Source organism: Ursus maritimus, unplaced genomic scaffold, assembly GCF_017311325.1.
Source record: "Ursus maritimus isolate PB19 unplaced genomic scaffold, ASM1731132v1 scaffold_5, whole genome shotgun sequence".
Taxonomy (NCBI): domain Eukaryota; kingdom Metazoa; phylum Chordata; class Mammalia; order Carnivora; family Ursidae; genus Ursus; species Ursus maritimus.
Window position 1 is genome coordinate 13,627,266 of NW_024426663.1, and position 23,229 is coordinate 13,650,494.

The window sequence follows — 23,229 nt, forward strand, 5'->3', positions numbered from 1 at the left end:
GGGGGGGGGTGCGTCTGGGTGGCTCAGTCGTTAAGCGTCTGCCTTTGGCTCAGGGCGTGATCCCAGAGTCCTTGGATTGAGCCCCACATTGGGCTCCCTCCTCCGCTGGGAGCCTGCTTCTCCCTCTTCCACTCCCCCTGCTTGTGTTCCCTCTCTCGCTGGCTCTCTCTGTCAAATAAATACATAAAATCTTAAGAAAAATAAAAAAAGGAAAGAAATGCTAGGAGGGAACTTCTATATATAAAAGTAAAGTATCTGGACAGTTAAAATAGGATTAGAATAATTTCCATTTAATAGAGGGAAGGCTTAGAACTGAAACAGCCATCCTGGATATGAACAGAGGCAGTACATGCCATACTAGTCATTTCTTTGGGCCTCCAAAGTCCCTGATGAGGTGTGTATAGTAGTTGCTGATACTGTCGAAGCTGAGTAGGTTCTTCCTGTATTTGGAATTTATTCTCGGACTTTAATATTTGGGGCTTAAATCTTTCTAGGACAGATTAAGCCCACAGTAGACATGGTTCCCTTTAAAGAAATGCTTCTGAACAGTGGTCCTATTGGATTCCTGACTTTTGTTCATGGACTACATCTTGCGTCCAGTTTGAATTTCTTACTTTTGGCTTACCCAGTATCATTAAAAATCTGTTAGATGTGTAGGTATTTCTCAAAGTGGTTTTTCACATGATGTTTTTGAGAAGGGTGCTTAAAACTGAATTGTAGATGCTTTCTTGTGCCTCTTTCATAAAATCTTACTGAAGGAAAGAAGTGATTTTTGTTCATATTTCCAGGCATGTTGCTCTGGTCACTGGGCCAGTTTGTCAGCTTGTCACTGGTCACCACTCGACATCCAAACACACTTCCTGCATCTCAGACTCACCAGCAACGTTCTTTTCCACAGCCTGCCCAGCGATGTGACCTTGGCAGTGTTTGCTGTGGGGGTCCAGGACCCTGAAGGATGGGATTTTCTTTATAGAAAATATCAGTCGTCTCTGTCTTCTTCCGAGAAAAATAAAATTGAATTTGCCCTCAGTATTAGCCAAGATAAGGACAAGCTTCAGTGGTGAGTAATTCATTCATGTTCCCGTGGCCACGAGGAGTTAAATGAGCTCAGATCCTTCCAGCATCTCTTCGTTCTCTTGGCTGGGAATTGCCTTTTCTGCTGGGAACATTTATTCAAGTGGGCATACATCTAATGAGTTCGGTAATTAATTAGGAACAGGTGTTAGGAAAAATATTTAAAGGAAGATATATTTGTGTCTCTAACACGTTTAGAAATACTACATAGGACTTTCTTACCCATTTTCTCTTACAAAAAAAAGAGGATATGTGAGAACGGGTGTTGTAAACACTACTTAAATGTTAGTTTTTATGCAGCTATCGCAACTTTATTTGCCTCTGGTCACCTATTTATCTTGTGTTTATTATTGACAGATTGACTTTTTTCTTTATTTTTGAAGTAATTATTTATTGAAGTAATTGAGTTATTGAAGTAATTGATAACTTTTCCAGAGACTCTTCATCGTTAACATTTCTTCGCTTCATCATTCTAGGCTACTAGAAGAAAGTTTTAAGGGAGATGTAATAAAAATTCAAGAGTTTCCACATATTCTTGGAGCTATTGGCAGGAACCCGGTGGGATATCCATTGGCCTGGCAGTTTCTGAGGGAAAATTGGGATAAACTGATACAAAAGTAAGTAGAGCCAAAAATTGTGCCGTGACTAGAAAGGTCCATGAACCTGCCTGTGTCTTAGCTTTGTTTGTAAAACAACAGTGATAGTCTAGAGGGATTTTTTTGAGTGAAGATAGCAAGTAGAGGGACTTAGAAAATTATTCTTAGAAAGTATGAAACATGAACTTAGTGCTAACTAATGAATCTGGAGAGTCAAGTTTCCCAGTCCATCTGGAATAATCCTTTTCCACCCCCATGGACCAATCTGAAGCCGTCCTGTGCACAGGTGACTTCACATCGTGGGTTAGCACTTCTGCTTGCTTGCACCTGCCCTTGTCTCACTCTAGTAGCGCTTACTAAGCCTGTACCGCTTTCTTTTGGGTACTGAATCATTTATTCAGCGGTTGGCGTATTTATTTCTTACAACCGTATCTTAACACATTGGAGGGTAGGGATCATGTCTTCAATTTTTCATGCCTAAGCAGTTTCTAGTTAAATGCTGTAATATACATAAGGCACTTTAAACATGCATGTCGAATGAATAAATATTTTGTGATACATCTTGACAATTTCCATTTCCAGGTTTGAACTTGGCTCAGCTTCCCTAACCTATATGGTGATAGGAACAACGAGTCAGTTCTCCACAAGAGCACGGCTTGAAGAGGTAAACAAAACTTTTAAATTTAAGTGAGAATTAGTTAATAAAAATGGGGTAGAAAAAATAAGGGTGTGATGAGTTAGGAATGGAGTCAGTAGATGGGTTTTTTTTTTTTTTTTGGATGCTACAGTGTTTTTGACACCAACCAGAATCAGTTACAAATAAACCATTGAAAACTATGCCTGTTCCTCAACATGTTAAGAAGTCTTAGCTCTGCCATTGAAAATTTTAGGGCTTAAAATAATTAGTGGAGACATTTAATCTGTATTTCTTAGGATGTTACAAGGGCTCATTCGCGGTGTAAATGACCGATGTGATCGTCTAGCTATTATGGAAGAGGTGGGTCTGGAATCTTGGTTCTCTGCTGTCCAGGTTCAGGATTTCTCATTATTTATATGCTATGCACTTTCAGAAAGAATTTCAGGCAACTTAGAAGGCCCATATATAAAAGAAATGTTAAATAACAAAAAGCTGCATAATTGACAGAAAGAGGTAACTACCTGAGGGACTTGTGCTGAGGATAATTTATTGCGGTTGTGCCCTAACTGTACCACAGCTTCCTAGCAGTCCCGAACAAATGAGGAAACAGTGTAAGTAATTCTCATTGTCTAGCAGGAGGGAACCGTGGAACATACAATTGTCCCACAAAAGCAGACTTTTCTTTCAGTCTTAAACTTTGAGGAATTTGCTGTTGAGGTCATTGTTGTGTGGTGTCCCTTCTATAATAATGTTTTCTAAAGGTGTAGAAAAATTTCACAAGGCTTTAAAAATAGGTTGCTCACAGATAAAAGCTGAGAACCTAATACTCCTCTTTTTGGGAGTAGTTCCATTGTGTAGTCTGGTTACACCATGATAGAGCTTGATACAGGGAGAATACTTTGGAAATGCAGAAGAAATGTCACATCCCTTCTCTCTAGTTTTCATGCCGGCTTGTAAAATTAACTGGCACATAATGTTTCAAGATCGAACTCTGCCGAGGTCTACAGCAGAGCTATTCTGGGTGACGATGAGGACCAGTCATGAGCTGGGAGTAGCTAGACAGCTGTCCACCAGCCGGATCTGTAGCAACAAAACATTTCATTCGGCACTTGCTCATTCCTTTGTTTTCTCATGATTTTTTTTAAAGACATGACATTTTTACTATAAGGCTGATGCGGTTTTAGGTTCTGGGGCTATGATGAAGAACAGAGTAGACAGAGCCCTTGCCCTCAGAGAGCTTAAATTCTGGGGGAATCAGTTATAGACAGAGTGACCTAAGTCAGGCGGCCATGTGTTCCGATGATGAACGAGGCCAGGTAAGGAGAGAGTGACTGGGTAAGGGAGCTTTGTCCTATGGGATGATGAGGCTTAAGAGCAGAGACCGGCGGAAATGCAGGTGTCTACTGTTTGCAGAGGAAACATCAGGTGCAAAAGCCCTGAGGTGTAGGGCATGGAAGTGAAAAAGCCTGGATGCCCTCAGAAGGGCGAGCGTCCTCCTGACAGGGAAAATGTAGCGGTCAGCCCGAACCCTTCTTGGCCATCATATCCAGTTCATCCCAGAGTCTCGTTGGCTCTGCTTGCAGCTCTCATTGGCTCTGCTTTCTCAGCTCCTGCCTGGCCTATGGCGAGAGCCTCCTGAATGGCTTCCCACTTTGCCAACACCAAACCATTTTCAACGTTTAAAACTGAAAATCAGCCCACGACTGACCCTTCCTTGAAACCTGACCTGTTCATCTTGGAATAAATTCCTAACCTTTCCTTCCCACGTGCACATGACCATGATGACTGGGCTCCTGCCCACCTCTCCAGCCAACGAGCACATGCCGTCGTGTGTCACCATCCTACAATACTTGAGCCACTCAGCTGCCTCCTGCTCCTGGACCAGAAGCTGTTGATCCTGTCTCTAAGCCTCTACACTTCTCTCTGCCAGGCTTGCCCTTCCCCTAACTTGTCAGTGGAAAGACTTGTTGAATCCTTCAGCGGTCCCAGATCACGTGTCACCTTCCCAGACCTCCCTGTGGAAAGCAGGCCACTCCCTCCCCGGTCACTCTCCTAGCCTCAGTGTACTTCGTCCACGACAGAATAGTAACAGTAACCGTGTTGACTGCTTGCTGTCTTCCCAGGTAGAGTGTAAGCTCTAGGAGGACGGGGGTGGGGGTGGGGCGGGTCTGGTTCCTCGCCACCGCCTCAGGGGCCAGCACAGTAATTAGGCCAGTGGGACGAGTAAGAGCCAGACTACATGTTCAAGAATAAACGGATGGGGTTGAGGCCCTGACACATGCTGGGGTTCAGGGTCTGAGCTTTACCCACAGTACGTAACTACGTTCTCACCAGTGCTCGGCGAGGGAGAGACCATCCTTACTTTACAAAAGAGGAAATTGAGTTCCAGAGACGCTAAATCATTTACAAAGAGTCAAACAAGTTAGTAGGATAATATTTTTTTTTCTGTCTGTATATCACACTACTTATTGCACAGAAAATATCCTCAAGGAAGCAGGTTTGAATGCAGTGCTCAGTCGAGATGCCGCATTTCCCAAGGTAGATGAAGATAGGAGAGAGAATTTGGGGCCAGGAAGTTTGAGGGCAAGGCTTATCAGCGGGCCTTGTTACAGCTCTTACAGGTTTTTGTTTGTTTTGTTTTTAAATGGTACTATCATGAAGGGCTCCTTCGGGATTATTTAAAATAATTTGAAAATATTTAAGTAGCTTATTATGTTTAATCATTAAGTACTTCGTAAAATTTTTGATGTGATTGGCCTGCTGACAAGTGCCCGGAGTTGTTCTGTGACCTGAGTATGGATCCGGAGTCCGAGGGTCTGAAACCGTGGGCTGAGCTGCCACGGAAGGCGGGACGGCGAGGCCCGGGCCGTGGTGTTTAGGTGGCTACGGCAGGAGGGCAGGCCTGGGGCTCCTCGGAAAGTTGCAATGAGATACAATTTCAGAAGAACGCCGAATCACGTAAAATGGGAATTTGACCTTTCAAAAGTCTGTTCTTACCCTTCTCTTATTCCCAAACTCAAAATATGATAGAACGTGGATTTTTAAGGAATCAACTGTCCAGAATCCATGCTGAAAAAATAGTACAGCTTGGCCTAGACTTACTTCCTGTCTCCACAGCCAAAAATTTATGGATTGTTATGAAAACTGAGGCGACGGGGTTGAGAACCTTTTAAGGCGAAACAGTACCACATTCGTCAGTGCTGTGTCAGAGCCAGACCGTTTGTGTCTCATGTGAGCTTCAAGGAGTTAAGAAACCCCGCCGCGAAGCACGAGGGGACAGCTGGCTCTTATCTCGTTAAAACCATGGGCAACCGTGGGTGGATTTTATCTTAGAGGAACAATACATGAGTTGTGGATTGGGATAAAAAAAACTTGGCACCGTTTGGGGGATTACCACCATAACTTGCTAAGAGCCCTTTTCCTCAGTGTTATCTAATGATCTACAAGGCCAGAGCCAAGGAGAAAGACTGCACTCGTGTCTAGAAACGGTTTTACTTGGCAGAGAAGAAACTCCACACATCCTACTTTTTAGATACCGTGTTTAAAAAAAATAAAGTTTGCATCTGCATGCATATAATAATACATATTAAATACACTCAAACCCTAGTTGTTATACAGTATACAGTGAAGGCTTTAAGAATCTGGCAACTGTGAATAAAAAAGCTGCAGAGAAAAATCAAAATTCGACATGACGAGGTATGAGCTCATTTCATATAGCTGAAGTTTATGTGTACGTAACTGTATCCAGACACCTGGCGCTGCCTTCTATGTAGAATTTTGACAAATGCTGAAAATTTGGCTTCAGTTTTCTTTTAACTAGCCTGAACTCAGATTTGTAATATAATAAAACAAATTTTTATTTATTTACGTATGTATGTATGTATGTATGTATTTATTTTTAAGATTTTATTTATTTGACAGAGACAGCCAGCGAGAGAGGGAACACAAGCAGGGGGAGTGGGAGAGGAAGAAGCAGGCTCCCAGCGGAGGAGCCTGACGTGGGGCTCGATCCCAGAACACCGGGATCACGCCCTGAGCCGAAGGCAGACACTTAACGACTGAGCCACCCAGGCGCCCCAAAACAAATTTTTAAAAATCTGCTTTTTCTTCACCAGGTAAAAGAATTCTTCAGCTCTTTGAAAGAAAAGGGTTCTCAGCTACGTTGTGTCCAGCAAACAATTGAAACCATTGGGGAAAACATACGTTGGATGGATAAGAACTTTGAGAAGATCCGAGTGTGGCTACAAAGCGAGAAGCTTGAACTGCTCTAAGAGTTGTGCCTGGCTGGTTCCTGTGATGTGTAATCGTGAAAAAGTTGTCGAACGTGATTGTTTTCAAATTAGAGATGGCTGTTCTGGCTACAGTGAAGAGACTTCCTTTTCCTCCTTCCTCCTTTGTTCCTGTGAAAGGACCGGCTACTACACCGTCCATCGATGGGTCACTGCTACTGTTTTATTGATAGGTGTTGCCTTGCAATGTAAACCCTGGGGTGGGTTCCCTACCGTGAGGAAATTCCTTATTTCTTTTGCTTCCTTATTCTTCAGCCTTGTGCCTTCCAAAGCCCTGCTCCCCACGTGTGTCATCCATGTGTGTCCCTGTCCTCTGAAGTCTTGTGAATAGTGGGGACTACTGAACGGTGAACGCTGGGATTGGGGCCTAAGCCAGTACGTTCCACCTTTCCCTTCCCTGCTGCAGGCCCAGGGGCTGACTTCTGGGCCCACGTCCTCAGGCCTTTTGGCTCTCTGACTTTTGGTCAGTCTCCCAGGAAGGCAGATGGGAGCTGGGGTGGGAGAGAGTACAAGGGGGTGTTTTATTACCCTGGTGTCCTTGGAGGTGGTCTCTGGCTGACCTCCAGCCAAGCTCGGATCCTGAGTGGCGGCCTTTTTTCCCCACACAGTCCTTTCCACGTCTGCCTTCTTGTAGCTGCTTCCTCCTTTCAACCCTCCGGGATGAGAGAGGGGTCGAGGGAGAGTCTGGCTTTCACTGCTCCTGGCAGTACTTGTGGGCGCCTTCCATCCTCCCCACACCTTTGTTGAGAAAACAAAACTTTTTAAAGAACCCTCCTCAACTCATCCTAATTTGAGTGTGTGGTCTACTTCCATCATCCTAATTTGAGTGTGTGGTCTACTTCCTCAGGGACCCTGACTGACAGAGTGTCCCTCTGAAAAAGCAGAGTGCATTCAGGTCTAGAGGAGAAGGCTTTCATCTGAAGCTGAACCTAGGAGCTGTTAACTTCGGTAGGTGATGCTTCCTCTCCCTGCTCCATATCCGGCTTAGCTCAAAAATTCCCCGGTAACTTGTTACTGGCACTTACTGCCAGAAAGTCACAGCAGAGTCCCCCGTAAATTATATACAACTGAAAATATTTATACTTAGCTTAAGTGTGGACAATGGATTGTCTTTGAAGTCTTTTATGAGTTTAATAGACTGTAAAATTGAAGATAAAAGAATATGATATGAAAAATGTCAATGTGTTCTAATACACTGTGGAACAGAGTGACTTCTGGACATAAATGTGTTTACAATCCTATTTTTATATGTATTGCATGGTCTAATGGTTTGAGAAATCAAAATAAAACCAGAAATCACTGATAATTTCTACCGCCAGGTATCAACCTTCTAAAAGACATACAAAGCCAAGACTTTAATGGAAAATATGTTTAATTGTGTTTTGTATTTTGATTAATGAAACACGGAAATAGTGGTTTTCATTTTTGGTCACCTGTGGAACCTATTTTAATTTGCTTTTGTTGAAGTCCATTTTCTAAACAGATACAATATTGCTACAACAATGTGAAAATACATTTTTGGAATAAAAGTTGTCTTACTGGCCTCTGTGCAGACATTTGCAATGACTTCCTCCTCGTGAGCTGGGTCCAAGAGGACTCCGATTCTGTAGCTTAGTCTAGTCCTCACTACCAGTAAACACCCAAGTTTTGAAGACCTTTCTAATGAACAAAAAGGCATATCAGGAGTACCTTTTATGTTTGCTATTACGAGCATGTCCTAAGTCTTTGGACTTAAAAGCACTTGTATATATGAATGGAAATCGGTAATACTGCAGCCGTTTCCCTGCACACTATCTGCCCATGCCAAAGGTTTCACTTAAAAAAAAAAAAAAAACTTTAAGAATTAGAAATACAGTTAAATCCCACACGAACAGTGTTTTTTTATGTTCTTGTTAGTGCCTTGAAAAGGTCTGTTTAGTCACTTTAACACCGGCTTTTATTATTTCCCAGATTTAGAATAGAATAATGCCCGCATCTCCCATGGGATAGATACACAGCATTGAAAGTGGGTGAAGTTTGCAATCCTATAGGTATGTGCGTGTTTTTTAAAGAGAATTTTTGAAGAGAATTTTATGCCCCATTATAAGCAGTTGTTCTTTTTGTTGCCCTCCCCCACCCTTAGACAGTATTGGTGATATTTAGTTTTAGTGAAGTCAGTTCAGTTCTATAAAAACTTAAAATACATTCTAGGGAAGGCTGTACTCTCGGAAACAAATTCCAAATCCGTTTGATGACATGGACCTGGTATGTTTTTCCTGCATTCAGTATCCAGAAATAAAGATGAAATTCTGTATCAGAATCCCCTCAAGGGTATCAGTGCTATGCTCACAGACAGACAACTCATTCCAAAAGATCTGAGAAACCAAAGTCATAGGATCTCAGAATCTAGTTCTTGAATTGCTGTGGGGGCAAAGCAGGTTTTTAACTTTGGATAGCTTTTTTTTTTTTTTTTCTTCCAAGTCGAAGTTTTTGTGTTTGTTTGGTAAATCCAACTTCCCTGAAGCCAGACGGGATACAGTGCATGGACTAACGTGGCAATGGCTCTACGCAAATGATGGCTGCTCTGGTTACTTGTATCAGAAACGGAAAGCATAGCTTAACACAGGAACCCAAGTGAGTTCAAGGCATATGAATATTCTAAGGATCAGATTTTACTAGTCTCAGAATTTGTTATGTGGTGACAGTCTGCAGTTTGCTCTTCTGCCTTGATTCAAGTCTCTATCTTTTGTTCTCGCTCTAAGGTGCAGAAGTCCTAACCGCTGGCAAAAAAGAGGACTGGGGGCAGCGCGTCCTGGTCTGTCCAGGTTATCTATTAATTTATTAGCAGCCCAAGAGGAGATAATGTGCCCAATGTACAACAGTTTAGGTTTGACTTATAAACATTAACCCAAAGAAATCTCAAGTACAGTTCCAAAGCCCAAGAGGAAATGGATCATGAGAAATCAGGACATTCAACCAGTGCAAAGCATTGTTTTCCAAATGCTAACAACAATGAAAGAATTAAGTGCTAACTGAAAATACTAATGAGATTTACAGGCACTGTGTGTGTAGAATGTGCAAAAGTTTGCAAAGGTTTTTCCTTTTTTTATGTGTTGCTTTAAGAAACTATCAAATATATCTCATAGAAATATAAAGTTCCTGTCTCTCCCAACTGAAGGCATTTTTTTAAAAATTCAAAGTTTATCAGTACTCAGTACAATAACACAGAGGAACCACACAAATTCGTTTTCTTTCTGGGAAAAGAACCAATGTTTAGGATGTCAAGATTTGACAAGTAACACTGCCTAGAAGCCACCCAGAAAAATTTGCTGTTGTTCAAAGCCTTTTGTCCTTCAAAAGTCACCATCCACCAGCTGAAGATTTTATAGGGAGATACCTTGAAAAATTCAAAGGAAGAAAAAAATCCAGTAAACCATCTGATACATAATTTTCTTGATATAGTCATAGTAAATTTAACATTCACTAAAAGCACTAACAGCAACAAGAAATTTCCTATACGTAAACATGAGCATGTTCTTAGAAAATTCTAGAATTTAGGAAATAGAAAACTTGTAATTTGGGTGAAAATCTTTGGAATAGTTCTAATAAGGATACCTCCCTTGTTAAAGACCACGGTGACAGAGATTAACCCAATCTAACGTATGTTTTTATTTTCTTTAGGCTTTGGTCAGCCAGTGATCGTAAGATTTGATGGCTTAGCATTAAGACCTCTTCTTCCATAAGAGGAATTATTACATAGGAAGAATTTTAAAGGCGCTCAACTACATCTCAGAGATTCCCTCACCCAAATGAGCTCTTTAGTCACCATCAAGTAGAATTAAAGTATTGACCTTGACCACTTTTGTTGATCTTAGTTTTGTAATCTTTTCTTTCACCTTTGTTCCCCAAAACCTTGTAATTTCCACTAGACCACACGGGGTACTTCTGGCCAGCCCACCATGTGGGTCTTGTGGTAACATCAGCATCATCAGAACATTTCTCTCTACGATGTCACAGGCTAATTGGGCTTTGTCACACTAACCTGCAGTCACAAGCATTTGGGTTTCAAAGACTCGGCTAGACTTAGGGTCATTTCCTTTAGCAGCTTGGCCAGATAATTTTAAAAAGCTCTTAATTATGAGATTACTATTTTTAAACGTTCTAGTAGATGATTCCATTTATTGGTTTTCAACAAATTAACCTCCAGACACTGCAAAGTACATTTCACGCCAATGCTATAAAGAGAGCATGAGTGAGAAGTGGACTTAGTTTCCCTCCCCTGTAACACAGGTCTGTAGACGGTACGGTCGTCTTCGTATACAACAAACGCCCACCTTACCAAATAGTGCGAACTTTAACTTGTATTTTTTTCATCAGCTTTTAGCTTGGAAGTTTCCTCTTTTGCCTAGAAGGGAAAGCAGAACCATCACTGAACTCTTTCTTTCCTGGATTAAGTATCAAAAAGCAGATCTATCAGCAGACCCCGAAGAGGAGATGAGCTTTTCAGAATTAAAGGGTCAAAAGATGACAGGTCAGTGGAGGAAAACCAGATGGGCCTTTATAAGGATTTCCTTTTCATTTAGCCCAAACTATGAACTGTTCTCCTTCAAGTCTGTAAACTAAAAATAATCTTAGGTGATTTAAAATGTTTTACTTTTTTTTTTTTTCTTTGAAGGCTAAGGTAATTGAAGAAAAACACAGGTGTTCCTGGATCATATTCATTCAGTCATGAGATAAGTGCAGGAGCCACTATGATCAAATCTGGTTTCCTATATCCTTTAGGGGTTCACTCCTTTTTCAGGTATAAAGTGACATATAGCATCAGCTGCAAGTGTACAATGATTCAATATTTGTATAAAATTTTAACTTACATTCCCTCCAACAGTGTATGAGATGCCCTTTACTCCACGTCCTCCCCAGCACTTACTTCTTTTTGATAATAGGTATCCTGACAGGTGTGCGGTGACAACCTCATTGTGGTTTTGATTTGCATTTCTTTGATGATGAGTGGTGATGAGCACATATGTGTGGGCCTGTTGGCCATCTCTATGTCTTCTTTGGAAAACTATCTATTCTGCCCATTTAAAAAAAAAAAAAACGTTGCTTGCTTTTTGCTATTGAGTTTAAGTTCTTTATACATTTTGAATATTAAGCCCTTATCAGGCGTAGGATTTGCAAATATTTTTTTCCCATCGGGTCTGTCGTTTTTTCATTTTGTTGGTGGTTTTCTTTGCTGTGTAGAAGCTTTTTAGTTTGATCTAGAACCTTTTGTTAATTTTTGCTTTTGTTGATGTTGCTTTTGGAATCCATGAAATTCCTGCTAAGACTAATGTCAAGGAGCTTACCGCCTAGGATTTCTTCTAGAAGTTTTATGGTTTCGGGTCTTAAATTCAAGTCTTTAACAAGATTTTGAGCTTATCTGCATGTATGGTTTAAGATAGGGGTCCAGTCTTCACAACACTACTGCAAAGACTTTCCCTTTCCCCATTGTATATTCTTGACTCCTTTGTTGTAAAGTGACCACGTATGTGTGGCCTTGTTTCTGGGCTCTCTACCCTGTTCGGTTGCTCTATGTGTGTGTTTTCATGCCAATACGTTTACTGTACTGTTTTGGTAACTATAGTTTTGTAACGCAGTTTAAAATTGGGAGTGTGATGCCTCCGGCTTATTCTTAAGATTGTTTTGGCTACTCAGTGTCTTTTGTGGTTTAATACAAATTTTAGGATTTTTAAAATATTTGTGAAAAAATGCCATTGCAATACTGATAGGGTTTTGAACTGAACCGGTATATTGTTTTGGGTAGTATGGACATTTTAACAATAGTATCTTCCAATCCCTAAGTGCAGAATCTTTACTTTTAGTTGTGCCTTCTTCAATTTCTTTCATCAATGTCTTATAGTTCTTAGTGGATAGTTCTTAGTGGATAGTTTCAATTTATTTCTGGGTATTTTATTTTTTGATATAACTGTAAATGGGATTGTTTTCTTAATTTTATTGTTATTAACATATAGAATTACAACAGATTATTGTATATTGACTTTGTATACTGCAGCTTTACTAAATTCAACAGTCTTTGGTGGAATTCCTTGGTATTTTTTTATATATAATATTCTATCTGAAAATAGTGATCGTCTGACTTCTTCCTTTCCAATTTGGATGCCTAAGTGCTTTGAACAGGACTTTTAATAGAATGTTGAATAAAAGTGGTGAGTGGGCATTTTTGTCTTCGTAATTTTAGAGGAAAGTTTTCAGCTTTTCACCATTAAGTATGATGCTAGCTTCGGGTCTGTCATATATGGCTTTTATTATGTTGAGGTATGTTCTCTGTATACCAACTTTGTTGAGAGTTATCAGAAATCGAAGTTGAAATTTATCTAATGCTTTTCTGCTTTTGTTGAAATGATGGGATTTTTATCCTTCATTTTATTAATGTGGTATACATCACATTGAATGATTTGGGGGTGTTGAACCAGACTTGCATCCCTGGAATAAATCCCACTTGATAATGGTACGTGATCCATTTCATACTATTTTGAGGATATTTTTAAAATCTATGTTCACCAGGAATAGTGGCTTGTGATTTTCTCATGTCCTGCTCTGGTTTTGTTTTCAGGGTAATGCTGGCCCTGTACAGTCAGTTTGAAGTGTTCTTCCCTTCTCTATTGTTTGGAAGAGTTTGAGAAGGACTGGTATTAATTATTCCTTGAATATTTGGTAGAATTCTGTAGTGAAGCTGTCTTTTCCTGCACGATTGGGGGGCTTGTGATTGCTGCTTTACTCTCCTTACTAATTACTGACCAGTTCAGACCACTTCATCCTGATTCATCTTGGTAGGATGCAGGTTTCTCTCTTCTAAAGGGTCCATTATGTTGGCATGTCACCGGTCATTATGCAATCATTGCCCTTTTGTTAATTTTTTTTTTTTTTTGGACTCTTTTATAGATCCTCTTTTCCTTTTTTCTCTATTCCTTTGTGATTTGATGATTTTCTGTATTAGTAAGCTTATATTCCTATTTTTTTGTCCATTTACCATTGATTTTTGCTTTGTAGTTCCAATGAAGTTTATGTTGACAATGTAAAAGTCTATTTAAAGTTGACAACAAGCTTGCACTCTGAAGCTGTGTATTTTTACTCCTCCCATCCTTTGTTTTTTGATATCCATTTTACATATTTTTGTGTATCCCTTAATGGATTATTATAGTAAATGTTCACTACTTTTGTCTTTTAACCTTCATACTGGCTTTGCACGGGACTGATTTACACCTTCACATTATTCTAAATTTTACTATATATTTACCTTTACAATGAGATTTGTTCTTTCATAAGTTTTCCTGTTACTAATGAGTACCCTTTATTTTCAGCTTCAGAAAGTCCGTTTAACATGGCTTGTAAGGCTGGTTTAGTGCTGATGAACTCTTTTAAGCTTTTCCTTGTCTAGAAAACTTTTGCTCTCTTTCTAGTGTGAATGTCAACTTTGCCAGGCAGAAGATTCCAAGTTGTTTTTATCTGTTTAATTTCAGCACTGGAAATAGATACTGCCATTCGTCCTGCATTGCAAAGTTTCTGCCGACAATCTGCTGACAGAAACAGTTGATTTTCTTTTGCCGTGTTGAAGATTCTCTCCTTGATTTTTCACTTATAATGTTACTTGGTGTAGATGTCTTTAGATTCATCTTTTGGGGGGATCCTATGGGCACCCTGGATCTGGGTGTCTGTTTCTGCAGGTTAGGGAAGGGTTCAGCCATTATTTCTTCAAGTACGTTTTCTGCCCCTTTCTTTAACTCTTCTCCTTCTGGGACCCCGGTAATATTAATGTTCATCTATATATTTTTTTCCCATTTTTTTTTTTCTTATTGCTCTGATTGGGTGAGTTCTGCTGTGTCTTTATGTTCATTAATCCTTTCTTAGACTGTTCAGTATTTCTGTTCAGTTACTGTATTCTTCAGCTCTGTGACTTCTGTTTGGTACTTTGTCATCATTCCCATCTCTTGTTGAAGTTCTCACTGTGTTCATTCATTCCTCTCCCAAATTGGGTGAGTACCTTTTTCTTTTTATTTGAGAGTGTGTGTGTTTGGCAGGGAGAGGGGCAGAGGGAGAGAGAATCCCAAGCAGACTCCCTACTGAGCACGGAGCCTAATGTGAGGCTTGACCTCATGACGTGGGCTGAAATCAAGAACTGGATGCTTAGCTGAGCCGCCCGGGTGCCCCTAGTGAGCATCTTCATCAGGTAAATCACTTAGGTCCATTCTGTTCTGGCTTTTTGTTTGTTTGCCCCTGAAGTTTAATCTTATTCTTTGATTTGGAGCCTGTTCCTCCTCGACTGTGTTGGTTTCCATACCTTAACTCAAACACTCGTAGTCCTCAAGGAGTGTCCTGATGCGGGAGCTGAACCTTATTGTTCAACCCTGCCCTAGCTCTTGGTTGTCTCTCAAACCTTTGTGATAGGCTGCTTGGAGAATTTTATTTTGAGTGGCTCTGAGTATTTGAGAGTGTGCCATGACCTGTCAGGGTCCTAAAGGGGAGGATCTCTTGTCAGCCTCTAGACTGAAGCTGATTGGAAGCCAGTGCTATACACAGCATCATTTAAAGTCCTGTGAGACCACAATTTAAGTCCTGCTGGCTTGCCAGAGCCCAGTGATCTGGGCGGGGAGGGGAGGGCAGTCACAAAAACTAGCTCGCCAGATGAGTATATTAACTACTTTCCAGGAGATACTGATGACCTGATGTGAGGTAGAGGGAGACTAGAAAGATGGTGTCCACTACCCTCAGTCTTGCGAAGTATTTAAACAAACAGGCCCCTAGACAACTGTTACATAAGGTGCCTGACCCTCACGCCAACGCATAAGCTGAGCCATTACACTTTCACAGAAAGTCTGGGTGCTTTTCAATTGGCTGCCTCCATGCTGGACTCTGGAGCCGGTGAGTCTGTGCTCTCGAGCCCTTTAAGAAAATTTCTCAGATCATTAAAGCCTTGTGGGTCTTGTGGATACAAGGCCCCATTGCATTTCAAAGCTAAATATTTATGGCCTTATCTCTCAGATGCAGGTCTTAAAAGGTGGGTGCCTAATAAGGGGTTCAAATCCTTTGCTCCTCAGGAAGAAGCTGTGGGTTTTGAGTTCTCTTTTGACTATGGGTCATGGTGCCTGGGATTGGGTTTATGGTGAGATTGTGTTCCTGTCTCCTACCCGCGTCCGTTTGGGCCGCTCTCATTTGCTAGATAAGCAGAGTCACTCAGCTAGTTGTGGGCTTTTTCTCACAGGATGATGCTGGAATTGCACCTGTAGATCCGGCGCGTCCCCAGGATGAGGTGAGTTCAGGACCTGCTTCCTAGAGTTTTTATGTGGCTACAGTATGGTTTTTAAAACTGTGCCTTTGACTTCTCATAGTCGGGATCGTAGTAATAACCCTTTAAATTGTATGTTTCTGGAACAGGAAAGAATCTAGAAGTTGTCTCATCTAACTTGCACTCCTGCCCTGAGCACAATGAGTAATTTTAATAGGAATCTTCTAATAGTTACACTCCATTAATGCCCAGCTTTAAGTTTTTAAGTAATCTCTATACCCAACATGGGGCTTGAACTCAGCCCGAGATCGAGTTACAACTCTACTGACTGAGCCAGCCAGGTGCCCCTGTAACTTACTTCTACTCATTAGTCTTAGTACATCTTGTTTCATGTTGCTCTAGAAAGTAGAACTAATAGTCTTCCCTTCCAGTTGGCATCTAATGCATACTCTGGACACAGAAACCCTCAGATCATCTCTAATTCTGTATATTACTTCCATGTCCTAAAATCTATACCAACCACACTCCCTGGCATTATCCGCATTGCAAAAAAAAAAAAAAAAATTGCTATGGTTTTTACATAATCGAATTGTTGACTTTTTTTTATAACTGGTGATTTACAGTCAATGAAACAGTAAATGCACGTGTATTGTCGATGTGTTATACACAAATGGGAATGTGTGGAAGGCAATTTCTAGTAGTGGTATGGGTCTCTGAAGGAGGTGAGATGTAAAAGAATTCATCCTTCCCAGTATTTGCCAAAGGCTCAATCTATCACAGTGTGGGCTCAGTGCCCCAAAGCCAACTACTGAAAGACCAAGTAAACTAAGGATTGATAAGGACCAGTGCACTAGCAACCAGCATGTCTGCTGACTGCAGACACAGCTCAAGCAGAGGAAGCGGGAGTCACAGATGTCCGAGGGAGGTGAAAGTATGGAAGGAATTGGGCTGTACGCTTGTAAGTTGGCGATTTGCTTTTAAAGTGGTGAAAGAACTGGAACGTGCTTATAAGACAAGGACGAAGAATCAAGATAAACAGTCTGGAAAGAGATGATTATTGACCCCTCAGAGAGAAGGGCCACATCAGGGCAAGCAGGGGAGCAGGTTATCAGTAGGAAGCTGGGTAGGAGACCTTAGGGATTTTGTGCAGGGTGGCCTCAATTTTCTCTTTGAAGTTGAAGGCAAAGCTAGGGGCAGACAGACAGTGGGGGGATGTAACTGGAAGGGAGTTTGAGGAAAGTGGGATTGGGGGAGGGGACAGGGCCCACATTGACTATGGGCTGACACAGACGGCTCAGCAGGCATTGTGAACCTTAAAATTAGAGTGGGCTCATCCATACTTTGTGTGACAAGGGGGGGAAATGCAAGAAACTTCAATTGTGTTAAGAATGTTCATTTCGATTTCGGTAGTCCCACATTCTTCTATAAGTTTCTATTTCTTTAGTAAGATATACTCTGGGATAGATAGTGCTTAAACAATTATTGTATTCTGAATAGACTCCAGCCAGAAACTAAATGGTTGAAAGGATACATGCTGCTCCATGTAACCGCTACTTTGTAGTAATATTTAGGGCTGTTTACCTGGGCAGAATCCTTTGCTTTACCTCCATTCTTGGGTGCTTTGGAGCTGGGAGCAGTTCTCTTGACTTTGTCCTAAAGCAAAGGAAATGTAATGAGGCTGCTTTAATCATCAAATAATGGAAAATTCTGAATACACACAGTACTGTTTAAGGTAGAAAGTAAAAAGGATTAAAAATACAGAGGAAAATGTGGGTCACACTGATGTTCTGCCACTTTCCATGAAAAAGTTTGCCCTTCAAAACAGCTTGTTTCTGTTGGTACTGGTTTTTGGGTGCCAACAAAGCGAGAACGGGCTACTCATTTTCGGTGTTATGGAAAACAAATGTAACAACAGATCATCACAGAGAGCTAGAGGCAAATCTCATATAAAGTGCTGTTCACCAAAAAGGCATTATTTATCCAGGAGTCAGAAACAGGATGCTGAGGTGATCTAGAAATTAAATCACCCAACATGGGGAAGCCTGACAAGTCGGTGATTGGGAGAGGTGTTTAATAAGAGCAAAACAACAGCAAACAGATCTGCAGTATTAATTCTTCTGACAATGACGGTCAAGGGCTGAGGACACTCAATTCGCTTTTCTATTTAATTTATGTAAGAGTGTGATTAAAAGCCCACCCACCTGTTGTACCACCTGTTTTTTTTTTTTCATTCACCTTTAATCCCGTTTGAGCACCTGCTATGTCCCAGGAGCTGTGCTAATGCTGACCGCAGCTGCGGCGTACAGCGCACAGCTCCCTGGTGCACTACACAGATCAAGCGGAGGGCAGGAGCGGCCTGGGCAGGGAGAAGCAGGAAGAGAAGTCCCTCTGAGGGAGGTGAGGACCTGGGCCCTGAGGGAGGGATGGGGGAATCAGCTAGGAGAGGAAACCCCAGAGGGCAAGAGCCGTGAGAAGGCGCTCTGCAGGTGGGGACTGCTCTCATTTAAATGAGCGGAGACAAAGCATTAGTGTCCACCACCGATAGCGTGGCCATCAAACATGATAGCTATGCAAATTACACAGCGACATGAAAACCACTGATGCAATATTATGTATTAATAGGGGCTGGAACTTACATATTTAAATTTATATATAAATGTATATAAATATATATAAATTTAATGTATGGTTTACATAGTTATATGTATATTATATACACACGTAAAAAGATAAATATGCCCAATAATTATGGATTCTTTCAAGTTCTCTGTGGCATCATTCATTCCTTCTGTGGCCCACAGCTCCGTGTAGACCTCCAAAGTCCCTATGTATGAAGAAGCATATACCTCTGCGGCGTTCTCGGAGGCCTCTGTGGGTGCAGGACAGCTGTCCAAATCGCCTGACAGGGCATCGATGGGGTCTTTTGCATCTTCAGGTTTCTGAGAGATTAACAGAAATCACCCTCAGTGAAGGAGCACAAGGCAAAAATACCGTAAGGGACATTTTCCCACATTATAAAAAGAGGGGATCCTGCTGACATTCTTTTCCTAAATTAGAACATGAAAATCCTTACAGCTTTACTTTCTTCCCTTTTATACAAACTTGCTTAGTATTCAGAGCCTCACTTGTTCGATCTGAAAAATGGGTCTAAATGAGGGCTAAAGAGAGAAATCACACACACCCACTCATCTTCGCATCATACCAACCACAGGGCAGCCATTCAATAAACTTCAGATTTCTAAAAAGCAAAATAAAGTTCAGCTAGAATGAAAAAAACCTTTGTTTATGAGAACACGCTGCTATGGTTTTTACCTTGGAGTCCTTGGGTTTCTTTGCAGGTGGCTTTGCTGGTTCGCCCTTAAAAACAAGGCAGGTTATTAGTTAAACCTAGATCTTTGTAAAGGTTTCCTGAGGTGTTGTAATTGTAGACTCTATGATCTGAGGCCAAGCCTGAGATGCACAGCAAACCTCCTGCCATCACGTGTTAAAAATTCAACTTAGAATATTACAAAAAGTAACTTGTGTGTTCCTGTCTTATTTATAAAAGCTATCCTACGTTGGAAGGATGTGAGGGGCTGGCATGGCGTACAGTTTATTTTTCTTTTCAGGACTACAAGTATAACTCATCAGGGCCTTTACCCATCTGCACAGGCAAGGACATTAAAGAATCCCTTTCCCCCGGAATACAAGCAGGTCGGGTAGCCCTATCACAGCACGGAGGCTTCTAGCAGGATGCAGAACTGCCATCTTCAGGAATACAGAATGCAAGCAAGGAGAATTGATTTCTCTAAGAGACACCGAAGTCAGAGACACTTCAAGTCAGGGAGCCCTCAACCCCACCAAATGAATCAGTACAGAAGGGGGTGGCTCTAATTTAGGCTTCCTTGTTTCTCTCTCAACGGGCCTGGAAAGGGTTATTTATCATCTCACTGACTTGCAACAAGGAGCCAAAAGGGATGGGCACAGGCCCAGCTGACCTAAGGAAAACTGGTTTCATTTAGAAACAGCCGAGTATATTTAGATCTAGCAAGAGGACTTGGGACTGGGAATATGGTTTTGCCTGTCTCTACTCGGAATAGTGCTGCTGGGGGTACAGAGGAATAAAGGAAGACCCCAAGTTGCACAGGGGCCTTATCTGCCCTATGAATTAGTCCAGTACCAGCTCCTTTGTCTGCTTCAGGCAGGATTATAACTATCTTTTTATAGATCTTTCTTGCAAAGACAGTTCCTCTGTGCACATGCCTTGGAAGCTTACGCGCCAGTGAGTGACCGAACGCTGTTCAACTCTGTGCACGCCGCAGCGTCCAGGATAGTGGACATCAAATGATATGGGCTCAAATATTCAGAATCCTAGACAACCTGCTCAGGAGAGACATTAGTAGCACTCCTTCCTGTGACAGTTTTATGCCACTGTGCAAGTGCAGCCCCTCGTCACTGCAGGGGAGATCTGAATGTAAGCAGCTTTGTGCTATGTACCCACCCTCGACCTCTGCTCTCACTTACCTCCTCATTATCCAGGAGATGTCTGTACTCAGGGGGGATGGTGTCATCTCTTTCTCCCAGCTTGTCTCTGTGTTCGGCTTTAGCTCTTTCCTGTAAACACCGAATGGACAGAATATCGGCTCCTTCACTTAGACAATACTTGGTAAAATAGAGCGTTCAGGGGCGCCTGGGTGGCGCAGTCGTTAAGCGTCTGCCTTTGGCTCAGGGCGTGATCCCGGAGTTCTGGGATCGAGCCCCACATCAGGCTCCTCTGCTGGGAGCCTGCTTCTTCCTCTCCCACCCCCCCCGCCTGTGTTCCCTCTCTCGCCGGCTGTCTCTATCAAATAAATAAATAAAATCTTTAAAAAAAAAAAGCAACATTCGACCTTCATTCTACTTTCCTGAGACAGTCTTTTATTCTCTAACAATAAAACGGATCACTTCAACTGACAGTGACTTGATGAAAAAAGAGGGAACCTAGGTGCTTCCACACGTGTGGATTTCTACCTGTATTTTAAGATAAATGAAATCTTTATCCTTAGAAACCATGGAACGAGAGAAAACCCAAGGGTATAAACTATCTTTTGTCTTTATGTGTTTCACTTCTTAAATAAAAAGATCAAGTCCCTGTCCTTTGATATTTAGAGCGGAACTACGTACAACGTCGATGTGGAAGAGCAACCCCGAAGGACCAGCGTGCAGCCGGCCTGCACGAGTGTGCTGACGGCTCGAGTTGCGGGGGAGGAAGCAGCTGCTACACCTCCCCGTGTCCTCACCTCACGGGACACGTCTGTCACGGAGTCGGTGACATTCACTCCCCAGCCCCCCTGGAGGGAGGGGGGAACAGGCTGTATTTTTCTGCATCATTTCATTTCTCAAATACAGGTCAAGTTCACATCTATGGTCCTATAACAGAATGAAGACCTAAGGATCCTCTGAAATGCCCTGGGACATGGATCTGGCTGGTCCCTTAGTTCTAGGTTCCGAGCTAAACAGATCACGTGGTGCTGGAGACTGCCGGCGCGGATAAGTGCTTGCTGATGTGCCCGCAGGCGTGCACGGCTGACCGTGTGTGCCTTGCGGACACGCCTCTGCTCAGTGCTGACTCCCGCCCAACGCTTCACTGAGGGGTTTGTCTGCAGAGTTATGACGGCTCAGGAGGCTCCTACGGGGACCTCTGCCCCTACATGCACAGAATACGTCACCCTCAAGAATGTGGGTCATATATATGATAGATCCTTATTACCAGATAAAACCAAAAAAAGTTAATGGGGGAAGAGAATGTAAGAAAAGCAGAGCTGTACTTTTCCATCAAAACTGAGTCTGGTCTCAAACAGGACATCTGCCTGAGCGTGCACTAGAACAGTCCTCATTGAGGCCAGAAGTTCAACAGACTACAGAGGAGGAAAAAAAAAACTCCAAAGCTAGAAGTGCTTTTTTTTTTAATGTGCAAAGTAGGATACCCTATGCTATAAAAACCTTAAATTTCATATATGTATATATATTTCATATATTTCATATATATATATATTATTATTATTATTTTTTACCTTGACCTTATCCTCTATTGGTTTGTTGTCATCTGGATCAGGCTGCCTCTGTCCTAGACTGTCAGAAAGTTGATCCAAGGCATCGTCCAGTTCTTTGTCGTCACTCTGTTGAAAAGTCAATCGGAATTAGTCACTGGTTAGCCAAATCAGGTCCTCTTGGAATGCAGCCCTGACAAGGCCACTAAGAGTTCCATAAACTCGAGAGATTTTCACCTGGGAGACAGGCAGGCCCTTGGGTGGCGTTCCTTCTCTTCCCTGTCCACACTTCCATGGGCCTGTCTCCCCTACCTTACCCCCGGATGCTTCTCTCTCCTAAAATAGAAACAAAATAGGCCCTTCCAGAAAACGGGGGATTCCTGGCCCGATGTGTTGGAAAATGTGCCTTCCTATGCCTTTAGGGTATCCGACACTCCTGGTGACGGTCCGATGTCCCAGGAAAGAAAACACATGAATTATGATAGCTTATTTTCTGATTCCCACATGTATGCATTTAAGTAAAGATTTACAAAGAGTTTGAGTGATGTCTTCATACAAAATATTAACCGAAACCAGACTTTCTGATGGGAAACGGGATGGGAAAGGTGTCATCCTAAAACACACTTGTGAAAGGCATACGGGCTCAGGGCAGAGCCCTCGCGTGAGTCTTAAAAACTGAAGGGTAAACGGCAGCCTGGGTCATGAATGATTCTCCCTTTCTGTGCACGGCCACTTCCGTCCCTGTGGGCAGACAGACACAGACATGGCATCTTCCCGGTTTTAAGTGCTTCGTGGAAGCCCAGGATTAGAGCTGATCAGGATGGAGCTACCCACGGCTGAGTCTGGGCTTTGTCATTTGGGCCTCTGGATATTTTCAGATGGTCCTGAGGCTGACCCAACAGGATGAAAATTCGCTCAGGATCTCAGACTACAGCACGAAGTCAGCTTTGAGTCTACATCAAAAGGAAAGGAAGCATAGCTGACTCCACTAAAGTACTTCATCTCCGTCTAGCAAATGAGCCACTCGTTCCCCTCCAAAGACAGAGGGGGATCTGGTTTAGGGCGATCTCTTTGATGTGGTGTGGTCTCCTCGCCTCGATCATGTATCATTTGGTACGGTGCAGAAAATTAATCAAGGAAGTCTGGAAAAGCTTTGGTCCCATAGTCTTGCCTCAGAACATGTAAATAATTAAAACAGTACTGATGCTGAGGTTTTTGTATTGTTACCATGAAAATGACAAACTTTTCCTGGTATGAATGGGAGAAAAACTGCTCTGACATGACCTATTTGAATTTTTACGACAAGGAGCTCAAACACTGAACAATTCCATAAAATAAACTTGAGATTCAATAACGGGCAGTA

At 42.0% G+C, this 23,229-nt stretch overlaps 2 protein-coding genes across 16 annotated transcripts in view; one reads left to right on the plus strand and one right to left on the minus strand.

Annotated features, from left to right (window-relative positions):
• ERAP1 (endoplasmic reticulum aminopeptidase 1) overlaps positions 1-8,139 on the plus strand; it is a 45,475-nt gene extending 37,336 nt beyond the window's left edge. For both annotated transcript variants that reach the window (XM_040622052.1, XM_040622051.1), the window contains exons 16-19: positions 899-1,060; positions 1,551-1,691; positions 2,253-2,334; positions 6,423-8,139. In XM_040622052.1, the coding sequence (XP_040477986.1) occupies positions 899-1,060; positions 1,551-1,691; positions 2,253-2,334; positions 6,423-6,578 (541 nt within the window). In that variant the 3' untranslated portion in view covers positions 6,579-8,139. The remainder of the gene's footprint in view (positions 1-898; positions 1,061-1,550; positions 1,692-2,252; positions 2,335-6,422) is intronic.
• Positions 8,140-9,385: 1,246 nt separating this feature from the next.
• The window catches only part of CAST (calpastatin), a 107,119-nt gene continuing 93,275 nt past the window's right edge, over positions 9,386-23,229 (minus strand). For 13 of the 14 annotated variants that reach the window (XM_040622065.1, XM_040622055.1, XM_040622066.1 and 10 more), the window contains 7 exons: positions 21,891-21,995; positions 20,362-20,451; positions 19,171-19,215; positions 18,705-18,797; positions 17,440-17,511; positions 10,915-10,980; positions 9,386-9,972 (listed from right to left, as the gene is read on the minus strand). In XM_040622065.1, the coding sequence (XP_040477999.1) occupies positions 10,930-10,980; positions 17,440-17,511; positions 18,705-18,797; positions 19,171-19,215; positions 20,362-20,451; positions 21,891-21,995 (456 nt within the window). In that variant the 3' untranslated portion in view covers positions 9,386-9,972; positions 10,915-10,929. Of the gene's footprint in view, positions 9,973-10,909; positions 10,981-17,439; positions 17,512-18,704; positions 18,798-19,170; positions 19,216-20,361; positions 20,452-21,890; positions 21,996-23,229 lie in introns of all 14 variants that reach the window. The other variant, XM_040622054.1, reaches the window with a different exon arrangement.